At 47.8% G+C, this 25,513-nt stretch overlaps 1 protein-coding gene across 5 annotated transcripts in view; it reads right to left on the bottom strand.

Moving 5' to 3' along the window:
- The window catches only part of LCMT2 (leucine carboxyl methyltransferase 2), a 517,091-nt gene that overhangs the window by 25,884 nt on the left and 465,694 nt on the right, over positions 1-25,513 (bottom strand). For all 5 annotated transcript variants that reach the window (XM_065596795.1, XM_065596780.1, XM_008176240.4 and 2 more), the window contains one exon: positions 13,636-13,733. In XM_065596795.1, the coding sequence (XP_065452867.1) occupies positions 13,636-13,733 (98 nt within the window). The remainder of the gene's footprint in view (positions 1-13,635; positions 13,734-25,513) is intronic.

Here is a 25,513-nt window from a genome sequence, read left to right as displayed (position 1 = left end):
GTTGTTACTGCTGCGAGTATTGCGGTTCTTGAAGCTCCGACGTCAGCTGCACTAGCAGACAGTGCAGTATGTTCAATCAGCAGACCTCAATGTTACTCATAAGTTCGACCACAGGCTCGGTTCAGTGGCGAAGGTGCTCGGCCAGGTTTATTTGTCGACAAAGCACAGTACTAGCGCCCCACAGGAGATACAGGTACACTAACTAAGAATTACTGTGCTGGGATGGGCTCCATCTATCAAATACTGGGAAGAGCATCTTGGGACATTGTCTGGCTAATTTGATAAGGAGAGCTTTAAACTAGGTCCTATGGGGGATGGTGACAAAAACCCGGCCGATGCACATCCAGGCTTAAGTAATGTCGGGGAAAAACACAGTTCTCACTCTTTCGTTGGTGTAGCGAAGTCAATACTTTATTCTCAAGCAACTGCATAGAGGGAGAGAATGCACTAGGACACAGGGTTTCCCCCTCCTAGACAGGTCTCTCTACAGGTAAACAATTGCAGCAAGCATTTATACCTTTTGTTACAGACAATAATGAGCAACAGCTGCATTTTATTTATACATAGGTCATCCTGATAACTTATTTTTCTCACTCATTTAGACTCTAGTCTACATTCCACCTTATCTACACAAGGTCGCAACAACTTCTCACCCAGTTCTTTCCCATTCGCCTCACACAATCCTCGCTTCTACAAATCTCGCGTTATTAGGCTAACAGCTAGCCTGACTCTTGCTCACAGAAGGACTGTTTGCACTGACATCCCCTTCAAGTCCCTGTCAGGCCTTGCTCTGCTTCCACAGGAATGACAACAAGGGGAAGGGGCTATTTCTGGAGAAGAGACTAGAAATCACAACTGCATTAAAAAGGCAAGAGGAAAAGCAAGAAGGCAGTCTGCGAAATATCTTTGATGGCTGTATACAAATGCAAGGAGAATGGGGAACAAGCAGGATGAACTGGAAGTCATGGTATATTAAGAAAATTATGATTTAATTGGCATTATAGAGACTTGGTTGGACAACTCTCATGAATGGAGTACCAGTATTGACGGATATAGATGCGCTTTACATCAAGAATGTATACATTTGCTCCGAGTTCCAAGAGTAAGTGAGCCACAGACCTACTGAGAGTCTCTGGGTGAGGATAAAAAGGGAAAAGAACAGTAGTGATATTATGGTGGTGGTCTATTATAGACCATCAAATCAGGAAAAGGAAGTAGATCAGTCATTCTACAAGCTGGTAACCAGATTAGCTAACACACCTGAACTTTTATTAATGGGGGATTTTAACTTCCTTGAGATCCGTTGGAAGACTATTATAGCAAAACATAGTATGTCCTGCAAATTTTTAGCAAGTGTAGGGGACAACTTTCTGATTCAGAAAGAGGAAACAATTAAGGGTTCATCCACAGAAAATAAAGGGGAAGGGATGCAGATCGGGGTAAGTGTAAAAAAAAAAAAAAAACCCAAACAAACAAACAAACAAAAAAACACGCCAGAGATCTACTGACCAATTTGAATTAATTCAGATCAGTGGGGAGGGACATTGTTCAACATATTTATGAACAATCTGGAAAAAGGGATAAACAGTGAAGTGGCAAAATTTGCAGATGATACAAAACTACTCAAGATAGATAAGTCCAAAGCAGACTGCAAAGAGTTAAAAAGGGATCTCACAAAATTGGGTGACTGGGCAACAAAATGGCAGATGACATTCAATGTTGATAAATGCAAAGTAATGCACATTGGAAAACATAATCCCAACTATACATATAAAATTATATAAAATTAGCTGTTACCACTCCAGAAAGAGATCTTGGAGTCATTGTGGATAGTTCTTTGAAAACATCCACTCAATGCTCAGTGGCAGTCAGAAAAGCTAACAATGTTGGGAATTATTAGGAAAGAGATAGACAAGACAGAAAATATCATATTGCTTCTATATAAAGCCACGATATGCCCAATCTTGAATACTGCGTGCAGATGTTATCTTTGAAAACTCATGGCGATCGGAAGTCCCGGGTGACTGGAAAAAGGATAACGTAGTGCCCATCTCTGAAAAAAAGGGAAGAAGGAGGATCCGGGGAACTACAGGCCAGTCAGCCTCACCACAGTCCCTGAAAAAATCATGGAGCAGGTCCTCAAGGAATCAATTCTGAAGCACTTAGAGGAGAGGAAAGTGATAAGGAACAGTCAGCATGGATTCACCAAGGGCAAGACATGCCTGACTAACCTAATTGCCTTCTATGAGGAGATAACTGGCTCTGTGGAGGAGGGGAAAGCAGTGGATGTGTTATTCCTTGACTTTAGCAAAGCTTTTGATACGGTCTCCCACATATTCTTGCCAGCAAGTTAAAGAAGCATGGGCTGGATGAATGGACTAGAAGATGGATAGAAAGCTGTCTAGATCATCGGGCTCAACGGGTAGTGATCAACGGCTCCATGTCTAGTTGGCAGCCCATTTCAAGCAGAGTGCCCCAAGGGTCGGTCCTGGGGCTGGTTTTGTTCAATATCTTCATTAATGATCTGGAGGATGGCATGGACTGCACTCTCAGCAAGTTTGCAGATGACACTAAACTGGGAGGAGTGGCAGATACGCTGGAGGGTAGGGATAGGATACAGAGGGACCTAGACAAATTAGAGGATTAGGCCAAAAGAAACCTGATGAGGTTCAACAAGGACAAGTGCAGAGTCCTGCACTTAGGACAGAAGAATCCCATGCACTGTTACAGACTAGGGACCGAATGGCTAGGAAGCAGTTCTGCAGAAAAGGACCTAGGGGTTACAGTGGACGAGAAGCTGGATATGAGTCAACAGTGTGCCCTTGTTGCCAAGAAGGCTATAGGCATTTTGGGCTGTATAAGTAGGGGCATTGCTAGCAGATCGAGGGATGTGATCGTTCCCCTCTATTCGACATTGGTGAGGCCTCACCTGGAGTACTGTGTCCAGTTTTGGGCCCCACACTACAAGACGGATGTGGAAAAATTGGAAAGAGTCCAGCGGAGGGCAACAAAAATGATTAGGGGGCTGGAGCACATGACTTATGAGGAGAGGCTGAGGGAACTGGGATTGTTTAGTCTGCAGAAGAGAAGAGTGAGGGGGGATTTGATAGCTGTTTTCAACTACCTGAAAGGGGGTTCCAAAGAGGATGGATCTAGACTGTTCTCAGTGGTATCTGATGACAGAACAAGGAGTAATGGTCTCAAGTTGCAGCGGGGGAGGTTTCAGTTGGATATTAGGAAAAACTTTTTCACTAGGAGGGTGGCGAAGCACTGGACTGGGTTACCTAGGGAGGTGGTGGAATCTCCTTCCTTAGAGGTTTTTAAGGTCAGGCTTGACAAAGCCCTGGCTGGGATGATTTAGTTGGGAATTGGTCCTGCTTTGAGCAGGGGGTTGGACTAGATGACCTCCTGAGGTCCCTTCCAACCCTGATATTCTATGATTCTATGATGTGGTTGCCCCATCTCTAAAAAGATATATTGGAACTGGAAAAGGTACAGAAAAGGGCAACAAAAATGATTAGGGGTATGGATTAGCTTCCGTATGAGGACAGATTAAGAAGACTGGGATCTTTCAGCTTGGAAAAAGTGAAGACTGAACGGGAATATGATAGAGGTCTATAAAATAATGACTGGTGTGGAGAAAGTAAATATGGAAGTGTTATTTTCTCTCTCATAACACAAGAACTAGGGGTCACCAAATAAAATTAACAGGCAGCAGGTTTAAAAGAAACAAAAGGAAGTATTTCTTCACACAACGCACAGTCATCCTTTTACTTTGCACTTGTCAACATTGAATTTCATCTGTCATTTTGTTGCCCAGTCACCCAGTTTCAAGAGATTCTTTTGTAGCTCTTCGCAGTCTGCCTGGGACTTAACTGTCTTGAGTAGTTTTGTATCTTCTGCAAATTTTGCCACCTCACTGTTTACCCCTTTTTCCAGACCATTTATGAATATGCTGAATAGGACTGGTCCCAGTACAGACTCCTGGAGGGACACCACTATTTACCTCTTCCCATTCTGAAAACTGACCATTTATTCCTACCTTCTGTTTCCGATCTTTTAACCAGTTACCAATCCATGAGAGCACCTTCCCTCTGATCCCATGACAGCTTACTTTGCTTCAGAGCCTTTGGTGAGGGTCCTTGTCAAAGGCTTTCTGAAAATCTAAGTACACTATATTCACTGAATATACACAGTTTCTCCTATCCCTCCCAAGCTGAAGGCAATGAGAATGCTGGAGCCGAGGAGATTGGTCTCGAGGCTAACAGGGAAAGCCTGCATATGAAAGACTGTAACCAACCTGTCATAAACATAAAGCTACAGATAGCATAAAATCCCTCCTTTACCTGTAAGGGGTTAAGAAAGGACAGTTACCTGTTCCGTAACTGGCGTTCCCTCGAGATGTGTTGCTCCTGTGTATTCCACAGTAGGTGTGCGTGCTCGCCACATGCACCGGTGCCGGAAATTTTCCCCTTAGCAGTACCCATAGTGGGGGAGCCCCGCTGCGACCCCTGGAGTGGTGCCTCTATATCGCGCTATAAAGGGCGCTGCGTTCTCCCCCCACCCTCGGTTCCTTCTTGCCAGACAACTCCGACAGAGGGGACGGAGGGCGGGATGTGGAATACACCTGAGCAACACATCTCGAAGAAAGAGTTATGGAACAGGTAACTGTCCTTTCTTCTTCGAGTGATTGCTCACGTGTATTCCACAATAGATGACTCCAAGCTACATCTGATGGAGGTGGGTAGGAGTTTAAAGGTTATCGGGGCCGAGTACCGCCCTTCCAAACCCGGCGTCATGCCGTGTTTGGGAGACGATTGCATAGTGCGATGAAAAGGTGTGGACAGAGGACCAGTATCAGCCCTGCAGATGTCCTGAATAGGTACATGAGCCACATAGGCCGCCGACGAGGCCTGAGCTCACGTCGAATGAGCCTTCACTATAGGAGGCGGGGAGACCCCTGCTAGGTCGTAACACGTGCGTATACACGAGGTGATCCAGCGGGAGATTCGCTGGGTGGAAACCAGTTGCCCCCTCACGCACTCAGCCGATGCAATGAACAGTTGCAATTATCGCTATGGGAATGTTATTGCTTGTGTTGTTGTTAGCTAGTGTAGGAGTATGTTATTGTTGTTGTAAAGGACGTAATAATAGTAATACCTTTCATGTCCATGCTCATCATGCATTGTCATTACATCCAATCAAAACCCCTAAGGTTGAAGCATCTGAAGTAGAATCTGAATTCCAAGACTTAATGCAAATAGAGATTTGAAAAATGTTTGTTGTACTAGTAGTACAAAAGGGGGGGTTGTGGAAGCAGAGAAAGAACTGACAGGAAGGGGATGCAATGCATGACAGTTCGTTAGCAAGAGTTAGGCTAACTGTAACCCTAATAACGCGAGATTTGTAGAAGCGAGGAATGTGTGAGGCGAGTGGGAAAGAACTGTGTGAGAAGTTGTTGTGACCTTGTGTAGATAATATGGAATGTAGACTAAGAGTCTACATTAGTGAGCAAAACAAGATATCAGAATGACCTATGTATAAACAAAATGCAGCTGTTGCTCATTATTGTCTGTAACAAAAGGTATAAATGCTTGCTGTAATTGTTTACCTGTTGAGAGACCTGTTTAGCTCTCTCCCTCTATGCAACTGATAGAGAGATAATAAAGTATCTGATTTGCTGTACCCAAACAAAAAGTGAGAACTCTGTTATTGTCCGACAAGAGGGGATTTCCTGAAAGGCCTGGTTCGGTCTAGGTAGAAGGCCAGTGCTCTACGCACATCTAGCATGTGCAGGCGTCGTTCCTCATTGGAGGAATGGGGCTTAGGACAGAGGACTGGGAGGAAAATGTCCTGATCCATGTGAAAAGCCAAGACTACCTTCGGTAGAAAAGCTGGGTGCGGGCGGAGCGGGATCGTATCCCTATGGAAGACCGTATACGGGGGTTCAGAGATCAGGGCCCTAAGCTCCAAGGCCCGGCAGGCTGAGGTGATAGTCACCAGGAATGCCACTTTCCAGGACAAGTGGGACCAGGAACACGTGGCCAAGGGCTTAAAGGGGGGACCCGTGAGGTGGGAGAGCACTAGGTTCAGGTCCCAGATCGGGACCGGGGGTCTGGCGTAAGGGAATGCCCGATCCAGCCCTTTTAAAAACCGGGATGTTATGTGGTGGGAAAACACCGAGTGACCATGCACTGGGGGGGTGGAAAGCTGAAAAAGCCGCAAGGTGTACCTTGACCAAGGAGGACGCCAGCCCACATGGAGAACTGATACCATTTGGCCAGGTAGGTTTGTCATGTGGACGGTTTCCTGCTCTCAAGCAGAACCTGTCTAACATCCTCAGAACACCTCCCCTCCTCCTCGTTTAAGCATGGAGCAGCCACGCTGTCAAGTGAAGCGCGGCCAGGTTGGGATGGAGGAGACATCCTCCCTTCTGGGAGAGGAGGTCCGGTCAAAGAAGGAGCCTGTGCGGGGGGGGCCACTAAAAGTTGTAGGAGTGTCCCATACCAATGTTTACGGGCCCAATCCGGGGCTATCAGGATAATTCGCGCCCTGTCTGCCTTTACCTTCTGTAGGACCTTGCCTATCAGGAGGAAGGGCAGGAAGGCGTAGAACAGGCAGCACGACCATGGAATTAGGAACGAATCCGATATCGCCCCTTCGCCCTCTCCTGCCCTGGAGCAGAACTGTGGGCAGAGGCAATTCTGGACGGTGGCGAAAAGATCTACCTGGGGAGTGCCCCACTCTAGGAAGAGCCGCCTGGCCACCTCCCTGTGTAGAGACCACTCGTGTTGTTGGGAGAAAAACCTGCTTAGGCAATCCGTGAGCATGTTGTGCTTGCCGGGCAGGTGAAAAGCCCTCAAAAGGATGGTCAGCCACTACATTGGCCTGGGAATACTGGGAGGCCAGCCAGAGTTGGAGAGGCCTCATCCTGAGCCTGGCATGTCGCACCACTGAGGTGCATGCTGCCATATGGCCTAGGATTTGAAGGCACACCCGTGCCGTCGGGCCGTGACGGAGGCAATGAGACCTTTGAGTGTCTCGAACCTGTCCCGGGGGAGGAAGGCCGTGGCCACGCTGAACCGGGACTAATGTGGACATGTCCTCGTTTACCACTAGGCCTAGACTCATGCAGGTATCTAGCAGGAATTTCATCTGCGCCTGCACCTGGGACTGAGACTTGCCCTTGAGCAGCCCGTAGGGGAAGATCTGCAGCCCGTTCCTCCTGAGGTGGGCTGCCACTACCGCCATGCATTTTGTAAAAACCCTGGGGGCCGTGGAAAGACCAAAGGGAAGGACCGTAAACTGGTAGTGGTCTCTCCCTACCAGGAAGCGGAGGAAGTGCCTGTGACCCTCGAAAATATGGATATGGAAGTACGCATCCTGGAGGTCCAGGGCTGCGAACCAATCCCCCGGGTCCAGGGACGTAACAATAGAGGCCAGGGACACCATACGGAATTTGCAGCAGACCAGAAACTGGTTGAGATTCCACAGGTCAAGGATGGGCCTGAGCACGCCTTTTGCCTTCAGGATCAGGAAATACCGGGAGTAAAACCCTTTGCCCTGGAATTCCTGAGGTACCCTCTCCATCGCGCCCAGGGTGAGGAGGCGCGTCACCTCCTGATCTAAAAAGAGGACGTGCTCCGGGTCTCTGGGGACATCCTGGGATGGAGGATGGTGGGGTGGGGGTGAATTGAACTGCAGCCTCTACCCCTTGGAGATGGTACTGAGGACCCACCGGTCCGACGTTATACGGGACCATTGCACTCTGAAGGCAGATAAACAGTTGCCAAAACCCAACTTTATTAACTGGGGGGCTTCCCTGGCAACAGGCCCGGTGGCCCCCTGCAAAGAGTCAAAAACGCCTCTTCCCCTGCCTCTTGCCTTCGAGGGGCCGGGGCGTGGGGCCGAATGGGACTGGCGCTGTGACCTGCGCCTCTGGTCCCTAGGCCTCTTAGGCGGGGGCTCATATCTGCCCCTTACGGAGGGTGCCAGGGGCTGCGACCTGGGTTTGTCCTTGGCTGGCAGGACATACAGGCTGAAAGTCTGCAGGGTAGTGCGGGAGTCTTTCATCCCGTGCAGACGAGTGTCCATTTGGTCCGCAAACAGGGCCTTGCCATCGAAGGGCAGGTCCTGCATGAGTGACTGGTATTCCACGGACAGCCCCGACAGCGAGAGCCACGATGCCCGTCACATGAAGATAGCAGAGGCCATCGAACGAGCCGCTGTGTTGGCCGCATCCGACGCTGCCTGGAGTGCCGCTTTCGTCGCTGCCGCACCCTCATCGACTACAGCCCTGAATTCCTTCCTGTCCTTTTCCTGGAGGGAAAGCTCGAATTTTGGCAGAGACCCCCACAAGTTAAAATCATACCTGCTCAGAAGTGCTTGATGGTTTGCCACCCTGAGCTGGAAACTCGCAGAAGAATAAACTTTTTTTCCAAAAGTGTCTAGTCTCCTGGCATCTTTATCCTTGGGGGTGGGTGCGGGCTGGCAGTGTCTTTCACGGTGGTTGACGGACTCCACGACCAGTGAGTTCGGGGTAGGATGAGTGTACAAGTACTCTGCCCCTTTGTTGGCACGAAGTACTTCCGCTCTGCCTTCTTAGAAATGGGCGGCAGAGAGGCAGGGGTTTGCCAGATTCCAACAGAAATATTGGCTACCCCTTGGTGAAGCGGTAGGGCTACACAGCCCGGTGCCGAGGAGGACAGGACATTAAACAAAGTGTCCGACGGCTCCTCCATCTCCTCAGCCTGGAGCTGGAGATTGGTGGCTACGAGTCGGAGAAGCTCTTGATGAGCCTTAAAATCCTCCTGAGAAGGAGGGGGCGGCGCCGCTATGGACTTGTCCGGTGCCAACGAGACGACCGGTACCACCCCTAGGGCATCGGGCGGTACCCTCGGGTCGCACTCCGCGTCTGGGTCTGGGCGCGGTGCCAGTGGTTCGGTACCTGAGGACTGCTCTCGGTGCTGAGACAGGGACGCTGAGTGGACCTAGGATGCCCCAGCCACGGAATGGGGCCTTGCCGGTGCGGGCGCTTGGGGCCACGGTGCCCACTGGCACCACTGTCCTTGCCAGGGCGGCCCTTGCCACTGAGCTGTTTGAGGTCCTATCAGAGCTACTTGCTCTTGAGGGACAATGTGGCCCGAGGAAGGACGGCTGGGAGCCAAGGCCGAAGTTACCGAGGAGCGCACGATGCCGTACGTGCGGCTGGACCAGTCCCGGCCATGTCGGCTCTGACCCCGGGATTTGGACCTTGATGACGATGAGATGTACACATCCGAGTTGCTATCTCCGGAGTCCCTTCGGCGACCGTGGCTACGACGCCTCGGCGCCGGTCGGGATGTACTCCGAGTATGGCGTGTGCTGTGGTATGAGCGGCGGTGCCGATGGCATCGAGATCTGCTATCACTCCGGCTGGAAGAGGAATGTCGACGCTTTCTGTCCTGGCGCCTGCGACCCCTCTGGGCAGAGGAAGACTCTAGAGACTCGCTCTCAGGCGACCCAGTCAACCGAGTGGAGATCTGACGTGGGCTACGGAAAGGCCCCGCGGATCGAGCAGAGACCTCAACCTCCGATCTGGCAGGGGAGGGCTGGTGAGCGCCCAGTGATGATTTCCCTCAGGACTGGGGGCCCAACTCAGGCGGCATGCTCGGCACCGGCAGGACGAGGATGTCACGCGCTGCCTGAGCTGCCTCTGGCGTCCATGGCATCCTCACCGCAGGAGAGGACGGGGCCGGACTACTCCGCTCAACGCGAGTCAGAGGTCTGGATCCCGAGGGGGATCGTGGGCTGCTCAACTCGGGTCCGGCCTCACCCCTGTCCTTATCTCGGCGTTGCTGGGTCTTGCCTTGTTTCTTGGCGGGGGGAGCGGTGCCGACTGGTGGATGGGGCCTCGCTCCGCACCGAGGACGCGGTGCCCGGCGCCGGGTTGGGTTGGCGCGCCGGTGCCGGGGCCAATGCCGACTCCATAAGCAGGGCCCAGAGTCGGATATCTTGTTCGCGCTTAGCCCGGGGCTTGAACGACTTACAGATTTTGCAACGCTCACTTATGTGAGCCTCTCCCAGACAGCGAAGACGCTGAGAGTGTGGATCGCTTCTGGGCATGGAATTGCGACAGGAGTCGCACGTCTTGATGCCTGGGGCCCGGGGCATGCCCCGAGCCAGGCCACTGACTATAGAAAAACTATTTACGGTTGAAGATTGTACTACTAAGGTTAGACGCTACAGCAATGCTGAAGCACAAAGTTCCAACTACTTTCACTGGCGGCAAGAAGGAACTGAGGGTGGGGGGAGCGTGCAGCGCCCTTTATAGCGCGATATAGAGGCGCCACTCCAGGGGTCGCAGCGGGGCTCCCCCACTACGGGTACTGCTAAGGGAAAAACTTCCGGCACCGGTGCACATGGCGAGCATGCACACCTACTGTGGAATACACTTGAGCAATCACTCGAAGAAGAAGCTCAAATAACCTGGTTGGCACCTGACCAAAAGGACCAATAACGAAAGAAGATACTTTCAAATCGGGGGGAGGGGGGGAGGTTTTGTGTGTGCTCTGTTTGTTGTTCCCTCTCGGGACAAAGAGAGAGACCAAGCAGGTAACCCAGCTCCTACTGAAATGATATATCTAAACTTATAGAAATTGTAAGTAATAAAAAGGAAATGCATTAGATTATTTTTTGGTTTAGCTTGTGAATTTTCCCTAGGTTTATTCCTGTTTTTGTAACTTTGAAATTGAGCCTAGAGGGGAATCCTCTGCATTTTAAATCTTTTTATTACCCTGTAAAATTACCTTCCGTCCTGATTTTACAGAGGTGCTTCTTTTACATTTTTCTTTATAATAAAGTTCTTCTTTTAAGAACCTTGTTGGTTTTTAGTGTCCTAAAAACCCAAGGGTCTGGTCTGTGCTCACTTTGTTAACCTATTGGTTGGTATATTATTCTCAAGCCTCCCCAGGAAAGGGGGTGAAGGGGTTTTAGGGGGATATTTTGGGGAAATAGGAACTCCAAGTGGTCCTTTTCCTGAATCTTTGTCTAAATCACTTGGTGGTGGCAGCAATACCGTCCAAGGACAAGGAAAGGATTTGTGCCTTGGGGGAGTTTTTAACCTAAGCTGGTAGAAATAAGCTTAGGGGGTCTTTCATGCGGGTCCCCACATCTGTACCCCAGAGTTCAGAGTGGGGAGGGAACCCTGACACAATCTGCAGTATCCAGTGGGGTGAGAAAAACTACTTAGTTCAGATATTGTCTAGTCTAATTAGGTTGAGAATTTAGACCACGTGTTTGTCTTTTATTTTCTTTTGGTAACCACTCTGACTTTTGCTTATCACTGATAATCATTTAAAATCCATCTTTTGTAACCAATAAGTTTATTCTAATGTTTATCATTACCAGTGAGTTTGACTGAAGTGCTTGGTAAATTAGTAAACTTGAATTGCTCAAGAAAGTGTCTTGAGCAGTACAAGACAGTATATTCCAGTGGTACAAGACTGGGATCGTGGGGATTCGTCTGGTGCCTTTCTCTGTGTGATTCATGAGTGGCTCTGGGAGCATTCATGCAATCTGGCTGGACGTGGGGCTCCACATGTGGTTGTACTGCGTGGTAACAGCACCTGGAGGGGTTTGCTGCTTGCTACCAATAAGGCATTGTGAGAGAAAACCCAGATTAGGAGTTAAGGGGTCACAGCGGTCCCACAGTCCCATGTTGCACCCCAGGGATCACGTCACAGTATGTTTAGTTTGGAAAAGAGGAGATTAAGGAAGGACATGACAGTGGTATTCAAATACTTGAAAGGCTGCCATAAAAAAAGATGGAGAAAGGTTGTTCTCTCTTGCCACAGCGGGCAGGACAAGAGGCAATGGGATCAAACTACAGCATAGCAGATTTAGATTAAATCTCAGGAAAAACTTCTTAACTGTAAGAACAGTTGGACAATCTAACAGACTGCCTGGGGAGGTTATGGAAGCTCCTTCACAAGGTTTGCAAAAGGAGTCTGGATCGGTGTTGGATGGTTTAGGCACAACAAATCCTGCATGTGGGCAGGGGGTTAAACTAGATGACCCTTGCAGTCCCTTCTAACTCTATGATTCTAATACATGTATGCTCACAACAAGGTACATGCTCAGTCAGCACATCAGGATGCTGTCCCCTCAGCAAATACAAAGTTGTCCCTCCTATGACTTCTTCTTCTATACCAGGGGTCGGCAACGTTTGGCACGCGGCTCGCCAGGGTAAGCACCCTGGCAGGCCGAGCCAGTTTATTTACCTGCTGACACGGCAGGTTCGGCCGATCGTGGCCCCCACTGGCCGCGGTTCGCCGTCCCGGGCCAATGGGGGCGGCGGGAAGCCGTGGCCAGCACATCCCTTGCCCGCACCGCTTCCCGCCGCCCCCATTGGCCTGAGATGGCGAACCGCGGCGAGTGGGGGCCGCGATCGGCCGAACCTGCTGCATCAGCAGGTAAATAAACTGGCCCGGCCCACCAGGGTGCTTACCCTGGCGAGCTGCGTGCCAAACGTTGCTGACCCCTGTTCTATACTCTGATAAAAACACATTATATAGCACACTCCAGATGTTGTTAGTTACATGCTAGTTCGAACAAAACATCCTTATCCATGATCCTGTCATAGATTCATAGATTCTAGAACTGGAAGGGACCTCGAGAGGTGATTGAGTCCAGTCCCCTGCCCTCATGGCAGGACCAAATACTGTCTAGACCATCCCTGATAGACATTTATCTAACCTACTCTTAAATATCTCCAGATATTCTATCTTTTTCTATCTTTCCTACCCAGCGGAATAGCTTGCTTTTGGGCCCTTAATAGTGTCCCTTTGAAAAACTGCCAACTGTCATCCCCTCCTTATCTTATGAGGGGTTGGTGAATTCCTGTGCCATCTCTTAAAAATGTTAGCTAGTGTAGTGTTATTTGGCCAACGCCTGGCTTTCTCTGGTTCACAGCCTTTGGTTCATATTGTTATTTATGCCTAGAGCTTCAGCAAGGCCTACAAAATGCACTAACTACAGATAATATTTCCCTTATTTAATACATCAGTTAGTTTTAAATGCAAGACATTTTGATAAACACACTTTTTTCCCTTATGGATCCAGCCTATTCAACTAATAAAAAAACAATTACAAAATCTCTTTTTGTGCATTTTTAATTGAATTCCAATTGCAGCTTGACACAAATCATATAGTAAATAAAAAATGTGTCATTCACTATTTTCTAACATAAAATAATGTCAAAAAGAATAGCCTGAATACATGTGAAGTTATAGAATTGCTTAAATAAATGTGTACAGATGTAGTGTATCCTCCTGGTTAGCAGAGAAATACTAAATTTTAATATAAATGCTACGTTTAATTGCAAATAACAAGGTTTAATGCTTACCAACAATGAGAATCAACTTATCTATAGGAAAATAACTAAAAAATACAAATGTAAAACAAGATTAGAATTGATTATTTAAATCAAGGTATCTTTCCTGCTGTTTAAAATCATGATTAAAATCTGTGATTTAAATCAATCTACTCTATTGCCTCAACTCACAACACTGGACCATTAAATGGGCTCCCAGTACTGGAGCGCCCAGTCACAGAGCTAGGGCAGACATTATTTCTCAAGGTCTTGTGGGTACTTACCCTTCTGCAGGAGAATTCTTCCACATGCAGGAAATACCAGTCCCCCAGGACAGGCTGCACAGCAGAACGGCCCCCATAGATAAACAGGTACTTCTGGCCTAGAAAGAAGACACAGTCAGCTGAACAGAGGAGCTGGATCATGAAAGGTCACGTAGGCAACAGATGCATCTTCTGCCTGGATCACTGCAAGGCAGTTGTCATGGGGGACCTCAATAATATCCACAAGACTGGATGCTTTGTACTCCAGACTTCTAAGAGAGCCTGCAACTGCCTAGCAATTCCACTAGTGTCTGTTCAATCTGTCCCCGCTAGCTAGTGTAGAACTAGACAGCTGGAGGGAGAGACTAGGCATATGCCAGCAATTCCAGGATAGTCAGCCTAACCCATGCCTCTTGTCTGAGTCAATCAGAAGATATTCTTTATCTGGGGTGGCCAAACTGCGGCTCCGGAGCCGCATGCAGCTCTTCAGAAGGTAACATGCAGCTCCTGCTAGGAGCTGACTCTGGGGAAAGAATGTGGGTGCTCAGCACCCACCAGCAGCCCTATCAGCCCCCCCTCCCCAGCGCCTCCCACCTGCTGGTGGCCCACCCGATCGGCGCTCCTCCTCCCTCCCTGTGCCTCCCACCTGCTGCAATCAGCTGTTTTGCGATGCGCAGGGGTGTGTGGGAAGAGTGAGTACATGGCTCACTCGGGGAAGGGTCAGGGTCAGGAAGAGGTGGCGCAGAGGTGGGGGTGGGGACTTGGGGAAAGGGGTCGAGTGGGGGGCAGGGCCTGGGACAGAGCCAGGGGTCCAGCACCCCCTGGCTGGCACCAGTGTCTCCTTGAATAAAGCACACAGTTACTAGCCGGTGTGGAAAATTTTGATCAAAAAATTTCTTATACCATCTAACAATGGAAAGCAAGTGCAAACAGAAAAAATACACAGATGAAAAATTGAGGCTTCCAACAGGAGTGGGAGAATAAGAACTTTTTTGTTGAACACAATGATAAGGCCATGTGTCTTCTTTGCCAGACGTATGTCTCTCAGTTCAAATCTTCAAACTTGCAGCATCATTTTGCTTCGAGCCATGCACATATGGGTCAAGAATTCCCACAAGGTTCTGCATTCCACACTTTAAAACTGAAAACTTTGAAAAAACAAACAGATGTAGAAGCCCAGATGTTAACCAGATTTGCCAACCGATCGCAGACTGTAATGTTAGCCCCCTATTATGTGGCCTGGCACACAGCTTGTGTGAAGAAGCCCTACTCTGAAGGAGAGCTTATAAAAACTGCCTCACTGATGTGATTTCAATCTTGTTACCAAAGAATGAGAATCTATAGAAGAAAATGTCTGGCCTGCAACTTTCACGCCACACGATAGTATCAGAATATCCAACCTGAACAGTGACATCGCATCGCAACTGCACTCGCAACTTCAGCAGTGTGAGTATTTGAGCATTGCTTTGGATAAGTTGTGCCATGCAGAGGATAAACCTTATTATCAGTATTTGTCTGCACTGTGTCTGACGACTGTGTTGTAAGGGAAGAACTCCTCGATATTGTGTCACTAAAGGACAGAACTCATGGACGAGACCTAAGGGAGGCATTGATGTTGGTAGTTGCAAAAAGCCACTTGTCTTTACAGAAGCTCACTGGCATTGCAACAGACAGGGCTCTGTCCATATGGGGACCTGCGAATGGATTAGTAGGGCTTTGTAAGTCTGACGAGAGCTTTCCCGAATTTTGGACATTTCACTGTATTATTCATTGGGAGCAATTGGTATCTAAAAATCTCAAATTTGATCACATCATGAAACCTGTCTTGCACATTGTGAAATTCATTCTCTCAAATGCACTCAATCACAGACAATTTCAAAATCTAATTGAAGAACTGGATGAAGACGACTGCCCTGCCAATTTCACTGTGTAATTTGATGGCTCTCAAGAGGTGAAGTTATTTCCCATTTTTTCGAGCTCCTGGAACCAGTACAATTGTTTATGGAGGAGAAGCACAGAATACACCCCAAGCTTACAGATCCTCGGTGGGTTCTAGACTTAGCATTTGCTGCATTTGGATAAACTAAACATGGACTTACAAGGAAAATTCCAGTTGCTGTCTGATCTAGTGCTAGGTGTATTTGCCTTCATGAACAAACTGCAGTTGTTTCACAGACAAATGCTTGAGGGAGAGCTGACACACTTTCCCTCAATGTCAACTTCAAGCCAGATCAAAAGAAGATGCAGCAGAACCCCTAAAATGGAGCACAACTAGGTATGTGAGCATGATTAAAGATCTTAAGGACAGTTTTGAGGAAAGATTCCAAGATCTGCAGCAGAAAAGACCTCAAATCAGATTTCTGATTGACCCTTTTAGCGCTGAAGCCGATTGTCTAAAGCCTCCTTTAGTCACTGATGAAGAAACATCCCAGATGGAAATAATAGAACTTTTGGAAGATGACAGATTGAAATCTGTTCAGAAGACAGAGGGGCCCCTTACTTTCTGGAAATCTGTACCAAAGGATAAATATCCCAACATCAGAGGTGCAACTCTAAAATTAATCTCAATGTTTGCCTCAACCTATCTTTGAGAGTCTGCTTTCTCGACACTCAAACATGTGAAATCCAAGGACCGATCCGTTTTGACAGACAGCCACTTAGGAGAACTTCTGCATATTAGCACAACTGAACACAAACCAAACTTCAAGGGAATTGCTGAAAGCAAAGATTGCCACCAGAAGTCCCACTAAGTAAAAGGTTAAGTTGTTATTATCATTAACTATACATTATAAATGTATAATAAATATATATCATCAACTGATATAATTTTTTACTTTATTTTATATGGAGATATACCTATCTCATTAATTGATAAACTTAACATTAACAAGTCACCGGGACCAGATGGCATTCACCCAAGATAGGGAATAGCCAGCATGGATTTGTAAAGATCAAATCGTGTCAAACCAATCTGATAGCTTTCTTTGATAGGCTAACGAGTCTTGTGGATAAGGGAGAAGCTGTGGATGTGGTATACATAGACTTTAGTAAGGCATTTGATATGGTCTCGCATGATATTCTTATCGATAAACTAGGCAAATACAATTTAGATGGGGCTACTATAAGGTGGGTGCATAACTGGCTGGATAACCGTACTCAGAGAGTTGTTATTAATGGTTCCCAATCCTGCTGGAAAGGCATAACAAGTGGGGTTCCGCAGGGGTCTGTTTTGGGACCAGCTCTGTTCAATATCTTCATTAACGACTTAGATATTGGCATAGAAAGTACGCTTACTAAGTTTCCGGATGATACCAAACTGGGAGGGATTGCAACTGCTTTGGAGGACAGGGTCATAATTCAAAATGATCTGGACAAATTGGAGAAATGGTCTGAAGTAAACAGGATGAAGTTTAACAAAGACAAATGCAAAGTGCTCCACTTAGGAAGGAACAATCTGTTTCACACATACAGAATGGGAAGAGACTGTCTAGGAAGGAGTACGGCAGAAAGGGATCTAGGGGTTATCGTTGACCACAAGCTAAATATGAGTCAACAGTGTGACGCGGTTGCAAAAAAAGCAAACATGATTCTGGGATGAATAAACAGGTGTGTTGTGAGCAAGACACGAGAAGTCATTCTTCCGCTCTACTCTGTGCTGGTTAGGCCTCAACTGGAGTATTGTGTCCAGTTCTGGGCACCGCATTTCAAGAAAGATGTGGAGAAATTGGAGAGGGTCCAGAGAAGAGCAACAAGAATGATTAAAGGTCTTGAGAACGTGACCTATGAAGGAAGGCTGAAAGAATTGCGTTTGTTTAGTTTGGAAAAGAGAAGACTGAGAGGGGACATGATAGCAGTTTTCAAGTATCTAAAAGGGTGTCATAAGGAGGAGGGAGAAAACTTGTTCACCTTAGCCTCTAAGGATAGAACAAGAAGCAATGGGTTTAAACTGCAGCAAGGGAGGTTTAGGTTGGACATTAGAAAAAAGTTCCTAACTGTCAGGGTGGTTAAACACTGGAATAAACTGTCTAGGGAGGTTGTGGAATCGCCATCTCTGGAGATATTTAATAGTAGGTTAGAGAAATGTCTATCAGGGATGGTCTAGACAGTATTTGGTCCTGCCATGAGGGCATGGGACTGGACTTGATGACCTCTCGAGGTCCCTTCCAATCCTAGAATCTATGAAGGATCTCTTATACCGGGTTGCACCAGTACAGGGGCAGAAGGTACAGCATGATCCTAGTACCTCAAAAACACCAGAACGCTGTATTAAGTCTTGCTCATAGTCATCTTTTTGGGGGGCATTTAGGGGTAGAGAAGACCCTGGCACAAGTCCTACGATGGTTCTTCTGGCCCGGAGTACATGAAGAAGTGTGGAGGTACTGTGCCTCCTGCCCGGAGTGTCAGCTGCACAGTCCCCTTTCCCACTTGAGGGCACCTTTAGTACCCATTCCCATCATAGAGGTCCCCTTCGAGCGAATAGCCATGGACCTAGTGGGACGCCTGGAGAAGACAGCCCGGGGCCACCAATATATACTTGTCATTCTGGATTATGCTACTCGCTACCCAGAAGCCGTCCCCCTGAGAAACACGGCCTCTAAAACGATAGCTAAGGAGTTGGTGGGGATCTTTGCCCGAGTGGGGCTACCAAAGGAGATATTAACAGACCAAGGAACCCCATTTATGTCGAAGCTAATGAAGGACCTCTGTAGGCTGTTCCATATACATACCCTGAGAACTTCGGTCTACCATCCGCAGACTGATGGGTTGGTAGAAAGGTTTAACCAAACCCTCAAGGCTATGATAAGGAAGGTGGTAAGTCGGGACGGGAAGGATTGGGACACCCTACTACCCTACCTTATGTTCGCTATCTGGGAGGTACCTCAGGCCACAATTGGGTTTTCCCCCTTTGAGTTATTATACGGGCGTCACCCCCGTGACATACTAGATATCGCCAAAGAGATCTGGGAAGAGGAACCCAATGAGGGGAGAAATATAATAGAGCATGTAATGCAGATGCGAGACAGGATAGCCCGGGTTATCCCTATTGTACGGGAACATTTGGAGAAGGCACAGGAGGCCCAGCGAACCCATTAGATTCGCAGGCAAATGTGCGACAGTTCCAACCAGGGGATCAGGTTATGGTGTTGGTACCCACGGCAGAAAGCAAGCTTCTGGCCCAATGGCAGGGGCCCTATGACGTGGTTGAACCCGTGGGGGAAGTAACCTACAAGGTGCAGCAGCCAGGATGCAGAAAACAAGAACAGATTTATCACGTTAACCTTCTGAAACCCTGGCATGCACAAGAGGCATGCACAACGGTCCAAAAAGACCTAACTCAGGAAAACAAGCCTTCCAAACAGGTGCGAGTGTCTCCCGATTTAACACCAGACCAGAAGAATGAGGTGTCTGAGATGATCTTCTGGAACCAAGATGTGTTCTCGACAAAACCGGGTCGAACAACCGAGACATATCACCACATCGTCACGAACCCTGGGGCCAGAGTAACAGTGAGGCCCTATCGGGTGGCAGCGTCAAAAAGGGAGGAAATAAAAGCGGAAGTAAAAAAAATGCTGGAGTTGGGGATCATCGAAGAATCCCGCAGTCAGTGGTCCAGACCAATCGTGCTGGTGCCCAAACCTGATGGCACCACAAGATTTTGCAACGACTTCCGGCGACTAAACGAAGTATCCCAGTTCGACGCGTACCCCATACCTCACATAGATGAGCTAGTGGACCATCTGGGGAATGCCCGATACTTGACTACCCTAGACTTGACAAAGGGGTACTGGCAGATTCCCCTTGCAGAAGACGCAAAGGAAAAGACTGCGTTCTTTACACCAGAGGGTCTTTTTCAATATACTGTCCTCCCTTTTGGACTACATGGGGCCCCAACTACCTTCCAGCGCCTCATGGACAAGCTATTACGCCCGCATAACAGTTATGCTGCTGCCTACTTGGAAGATGTGGTCATTCATACCCCAGACTGGGAAACCCACCTGGAGAAGGTGGAGGCAGTCCTCGATACCTTCAGGCAAGCTGGCCTTACAGCAAACCCTGCCAAGTGCGCTGTAGGGTTTACAGAGGCCAAATATCTTGGCTATATTGGTCTGGAAAAGGTCTGGTAAAACCCCAAGTGAACAAGTTAGAGGCCATCCAAAATTGGCCCTGACCAAGTCGCAAGAAACAAGTCCGGGCGTTCCTAGGTGTGGTGGGGTATTACCGACGATTTATCCCCCACTTTGCCACAAGGGCAAGCCCCCTGACAGACCTAGTGAAAGCCCGTGGACCTGATCTGGTGAGATGGTCTGACGCAGCAGAGGAAGCATTCACAGACCTATGGACTGCCCTCTGCAGTAACCCCGTACTGATAGCCCCTGATTTCACCAAGGAGTTTATCCTGCAGACGGATGCATCGGAAGTAGGGTTGGGGGCCATTCTATCACAGATGGTCGGGGAGGAGGAACACCCAATTCTATACCTCAGTCGGAAACTCCTTCCAAGGGAACAAAAATATGCAGTGGTGGAGAGAGAATGCCTTGCTGTAAAATAGGCCATGGAAACATTGCACTACTACCTGCTCGTGCGCAGATTTGTCCTCGTGACCGACCATGCCCCTTCTTCAATGGATGCAGCAGAACAAGGAGAAGAACACAAGGGTGACCAGATGGTTCTTATCCCTCCATCCTTTCCAGTTCGTGTGCAACACAGAGCAGGGAGCCGTCATGGCAACGCTGATGGCTTGTCACATGTGCACTGTCTGGCGTCCCAAGCTGCCCAACCCCTTGGCGTTGAGCAAGGGGGAGGGATATGTGACAGACCCAGACCAGTGGGGTACAGGAGTCTGGTAGAGGGCAAATATACTGGTCACTGGATGAGTAGTTTTCTGTTCCCTGAGTGACCAGAGCAGGGGCTGCACTAGAGTAATCAGGAACCTGCTAGAACCAGTTAAGGCATGCAGGCTAATTAGGACACCTGGAGCCAATAAAGAAGAAGCTGCTAGAATCAATTAAGGCAGGCTAATCAGGGCACCTGGGTTTTAAAAAGAGCTCACTTCAGTTTGTGGTGCGAGTGTGAGGAGCTGGGAGCAAGAGGTGCAAGGAGCTGAGAGGGTGTGCTGCTGGAGGACTGAGGAGCACAAGCGTTATCAGACACCAGGAGGAAGGTCCTGTGGTGAGAATAAGGAAGGTGTTCGGAGGAGGCCATGGGGAAGTAGCCCAGGGAGTTGTAGCGGTCATGCAGCTGTTACAGGAGGCACTATAGACAGCTGCAGTCCACAGGGCCCTGGGCTGGAACCCCGAGTAGAGGGCGGGCCCGGGTTCCCCCCAAACCTCACAATTGACCTGGATTGTGGGTTCTCCCAGAGGGGAAGGTCTCTGGACTGTTCCCCAACCCACATAGTGAATCTCTGAGGCAAGAAAATCCGCCAATAAGCGCAGGACCCACCAAGATAGAGGAGGAACTTTGTCACAGTAGGGACTTTCATAGCTGAAGCAATATGCCCCTGACTGCAATAACAGAATTAGAACTGACACTGCATATCCCCCAGACCTCATTCTTTAAACAAAGGAATGATATGAAGATACTGTAACATAAGTTTTTGTAGAAAAACTCCAGCCTTTTAAAAAAACCTTAGTGCTTTTTAAAGTTTTGCCTGGTGTGCAAAAGCAACCCCAAACTGCTCTAAAGACTTTCATAGATTAAAAGGCCAAAAGAGACCATTGTGATCTAGTCTGATGACCTGGATAGCACGAGCCAGAGAACTTTCTCCCAAATAATTCCTAGAGTAGATCTTTTAGAAAAACAGCTAAGCTTGATTTAAAATTGGTCAGTGATGGAGAATCCACCATGACCCTGGTAAATTGTTCCAATGATTAACAACTTGCACCATTAAAAATGTATGCCTTCTTCCCAGTCTGAATTTGTCAAGTTTCAACTTCCAGCCATTGAATCATATTGCATCTTTCTCTGCTAAATTAAAGAGCCCATTATTAAATATTTGTTTCCCGTGTAGGTAACTCAAACTGTAATCAAGTCAGCTCTTAACCTTCTTTATGATAGACTCAAGGAGCTCGATCTGTTTAGTTTATCACCGTAAGGAATGCTTTCTAATCCTTTAATTATTCTCACGGCTCATGGGTGGCACGTGAACCGCCCGTTGGGGGAGGCTAACCCCCAGTCCCTCCCCTTCTGCCTGAGGCCCCACTCCTTTCCCGACAGAGCCCAGAGCCCCTGCACCAGAGCCACTATCCACCCCCCAGCACTCCCTGCAGAACACACACCTCCCGCCACGGAGCGGCGGGGCAGGGGGTAGGCAGTGCGGCTCCAACCCCAGAGCGCCGGGATAGAGGGCAGCGTGGCCACCCCAGCCTGGCCACGGGGAAAGAGCGGGAATTGGAAGCAGGGAGGAGGGGGTCTGAGGACAGAGCCATGCTAGGCTGTCTGGGGAGGCTCAGACTGCCCTGGCCTGTGATTCCCGCCTCCCATGTCGTAGCTTTTCTCTGAACCTTCTTTAATTTATCAACATCATAAGAACATAAGAAGAGCCAGACTGGGTTAGACCAAAGGTTCATCTACCCCAGTATCCTGTCTTCCGACAGTGGCTAATGCCAGCTGCCCCAATGGGAATGAACAGAACAGGTAATCATCAAGTGATCCATTCCCTGTCGCCCATTCCCAGCTTCTGGCAAACAGAGGCTAGGGACATCATCCCTGCCCATCCTGGCTCATAGACATTGATGGACCCGTCCTCCATGAATGTATCTAGTTCTTTTTTGAACCCTGTTATAATCTTGGCCTTCTTTGTTTCTTTTAAACCTGCTGCCTATTAATTTTATTTGGTGACCCCTAGTTCTTGTGTTAGGAAAAGGAGTAAATAACACTTCCTTATTTACTTTCTCCACACCAGTCATTATTTTATAGACCTCTATCATATCTCCCCTCAGCTGTCTCTTTTCCAAGCTGAAAAGTCCCAGTCTTATTAATCTCTCCTCATACAGAAGCTATTCCATACCTCTAATCATAGAATATCAGGGATGGAAAGGACCTCAGGAGGTCATCTAGTCCAACCCCCTGCTCAAAGCAGGGCCAATCCCCAACTAAATCCCCAAATGCCCCCTAATCATTTTTGTTGTCTTTTTCTGAACCTTTTTCCAATTCCAATATATCTTTTTTGAGATGGGGCAATCACATCCGCACATGGTATTCAAGATATGGGCGTACTATGGATTTATATAGAGACAATATGATATTTTCTATCTTCATATCTCTCTTAATGATTCCTAACATTCTGTTAGTTTTTTTGACTGCCGTTGCACATTGAGTGGATGTTTTCAGAGAACTATCCACAATGACTCCAAGATCTTGAGTGGTCACAGCTAATTTAGACCCCATCATATTATATGTATAGTTGGGATTATGTTTTCCAAAGTGCACTACTTTGCATTTATCAACATTGAATTTCATCTGCCATTTTGTTGCCCAGTCACCCAGTTTCGAGAGATCCTTTTGTAGCTCTTCGCAGTCTGCCTGGGACTTAACTATCTTGAGTAGTTTTGTACCATCTGCAAATTTTGCCACCTCACTGTTTACCCCTTTTGTCAAATCATTTATGAATATGTTGAATATGACTGGTCCTGCTACAGACCCCAGGGGGACACCTCTATTTACCTCTCTCCATTCTGAAAACTGACTATTTATTCCTACACTTTGTTTCCGGTCTTTTAACCAGTTACCAATCCATGAGAGGACCTTCCCTCTTATCCCATGACAGCTTACTTTGCTTAAGAGCCTTTGGTGAGGGACCTTGACAAAAGCTTTCTGAAAATCTAAGTACACTATATCCACTGGATCCCACTTGTCCACATGCTTGTTGACCCCTTCAAAGAATTCTAATAGATTGGTGAGGCATGATTTCTCTTTACAAAAGCCATGTTGACTCTTCCCCAACGAATTATGGTCATCTATGTGTCTGATAATTCTGTTCTTTACTAAATTTTCAACCAGTTTGCCTGGTACTGAAATCAGTCCAAGTACCAGCTCTGGCCAAGATCTAGGTGTCAGCTGAGAACTGACAAACGCATAGCTGGAAGCCAGGTCAATTCACTTTATATTAGTATAAAACAAAGTGATTGTTAAATGTATAAGAATGCATTTGGGGTTTAAATTTCGTGAAAACTAATGGGATGCTGCATGCATTGTTTTCACTTATCTGTATCCTATTAGAATGCAATAGTAAACATTTACATTGTATATACCAGTGTAAATAAATAACCCATCAAACAAGTAAGAAGCCTTGTGTAATGCAAATGAAGAACTTTAATATTAAGGTGCTAATTTTTGTGCATTTGAAGGCAAGTAGTGATTGTATGTGATGATCAGAGATCAAAGACTCTCCATGTATTCCTCTCTCTCAACCCTCAAAGAAAGAGCCCACGTGGGTAGTGATCTAGTTGGCTTGTTTTCTGTGAGAAAAAGCTGTAAGTATGGACACAAGGAAAGAAACTTCATCTCTGAACTGTTTGGATTCTAACAGGGCAGAATAACTGAATGAGAAGACTGAGATCCCCTGAGTTATTCTGGGTATCCCTGAGAGACTGTTGGGAAACTGGCAGATACTACGTTTCTGCTACCATTTGGAGTTATAGACTATAGACTCCGTTCCAAAAGACAAAATGTCAAAATATTTGAAAAAATCTCCAACGGCATGATGGACAGAGGCTACAACAGGAACCTGCAGCAGTGTTGCATGAAAATTAAGGAACTCAGGCAAGCCTACCAAAAAACCAAAGAGGCAAACGGCCGCTCTGGGTCAGAGCCCCAGACATGCCGCTTCTATGATGAGCTGCATGCAATTCTAGGGGGGGCCCCTACTACTACCCCACCCCTGTCCGTGGACACCTGCAAGGGGAGAGTCTCATGCAACAGGGATGAGGATTTTGGGGACGAGAAAGATGAGGAGGAGGATAGTGCACAGCAGGCAAGCGGAGAAACCATTCTCCCCGGCAGCCAGGAACTGTTTATCACCCTGGAGCCAATACCCTCCCACCCTGCCATAAACGTCTCCCCCTTACTCTCACAGATATGGCGGAGCACACAGCAAACGGCAATAACAATTGGAATATTGGTTTTGCTGAGGTCTAACCAAGTCAGTAAACTGTGCCAGCGAGCTTTAAACGTCCAAATTCACATTATACCACCATTCTGCCCTTGCTCAGCCTATAGTCGAACAGCTCCTTACTACTATCCAGGGTGCCTGTGTATGGCCCCATGAGCCATGGCATTAAGGGGTAGGCTGGGTCCCTGAGGATAACTATAGGCATTTCAACGTCCCCAACAGTTATTTTCTGGTCTGGGAAGTAAGTCCCTTCCTGCAGCTGTTCAAACAGACCAGAGTGCCTGAAGATGCGAGCGTCATGTACCTTTCCCGGCCATCCCACGTTGATGTCGGTGAAATGTCCCTTGTGATCCACCAGTGCTTGCAGCACCATTGAAAAGTACCCCTTGCGGTTTATGTACTGGCTCCAAGGTGCTCCAGTGACAAGATAGGGATATGGGTTCCGTCTATCGCCCCACCACAGTTAGGGAATCCCATTGCAGCAAAGCCATCCACTATGACCTGCACATTTCCCAGAGTCACTACTCTTGATAGCAGCAGTTCAGTGATTGCGTTGGCTACTTGGATCACAGCAGCCCCCACAGTAGATTTACCCACTCCAAATTGATTCCTGACTGACCGGTAGCTGTCTGGCATTGCAAGCTTCCAGAGGACTATCGCCACTCATTTCTCAACTGTGAGGGCTGCTCTCATCTTGGTATTCTTGCGCTTCAGGGCAGGGGAAAGCAAGTCACAAAGTTCCATGAAAGTGCCCTTACGCATGCGAAAGTTTTGCAGCCACTGGGA

The sequence above is a fragment of the Chrysemys picta genome, chromosome 1 (assembly GCF_011386835.1).
Source record: "Chrysemys picta bellii isolate R12L10 chromosome 1, ASM1138683v2, whole genome shotgun sequence".
Lineage (NCBI taxonomy): Eukaryota > Metazoa > Chordata > Testudines > Emydidae > Chrysemys > Chrysemys picta.
This window is presented reverse-complemented; position numbering and strand designations above follow the sequence as displayed.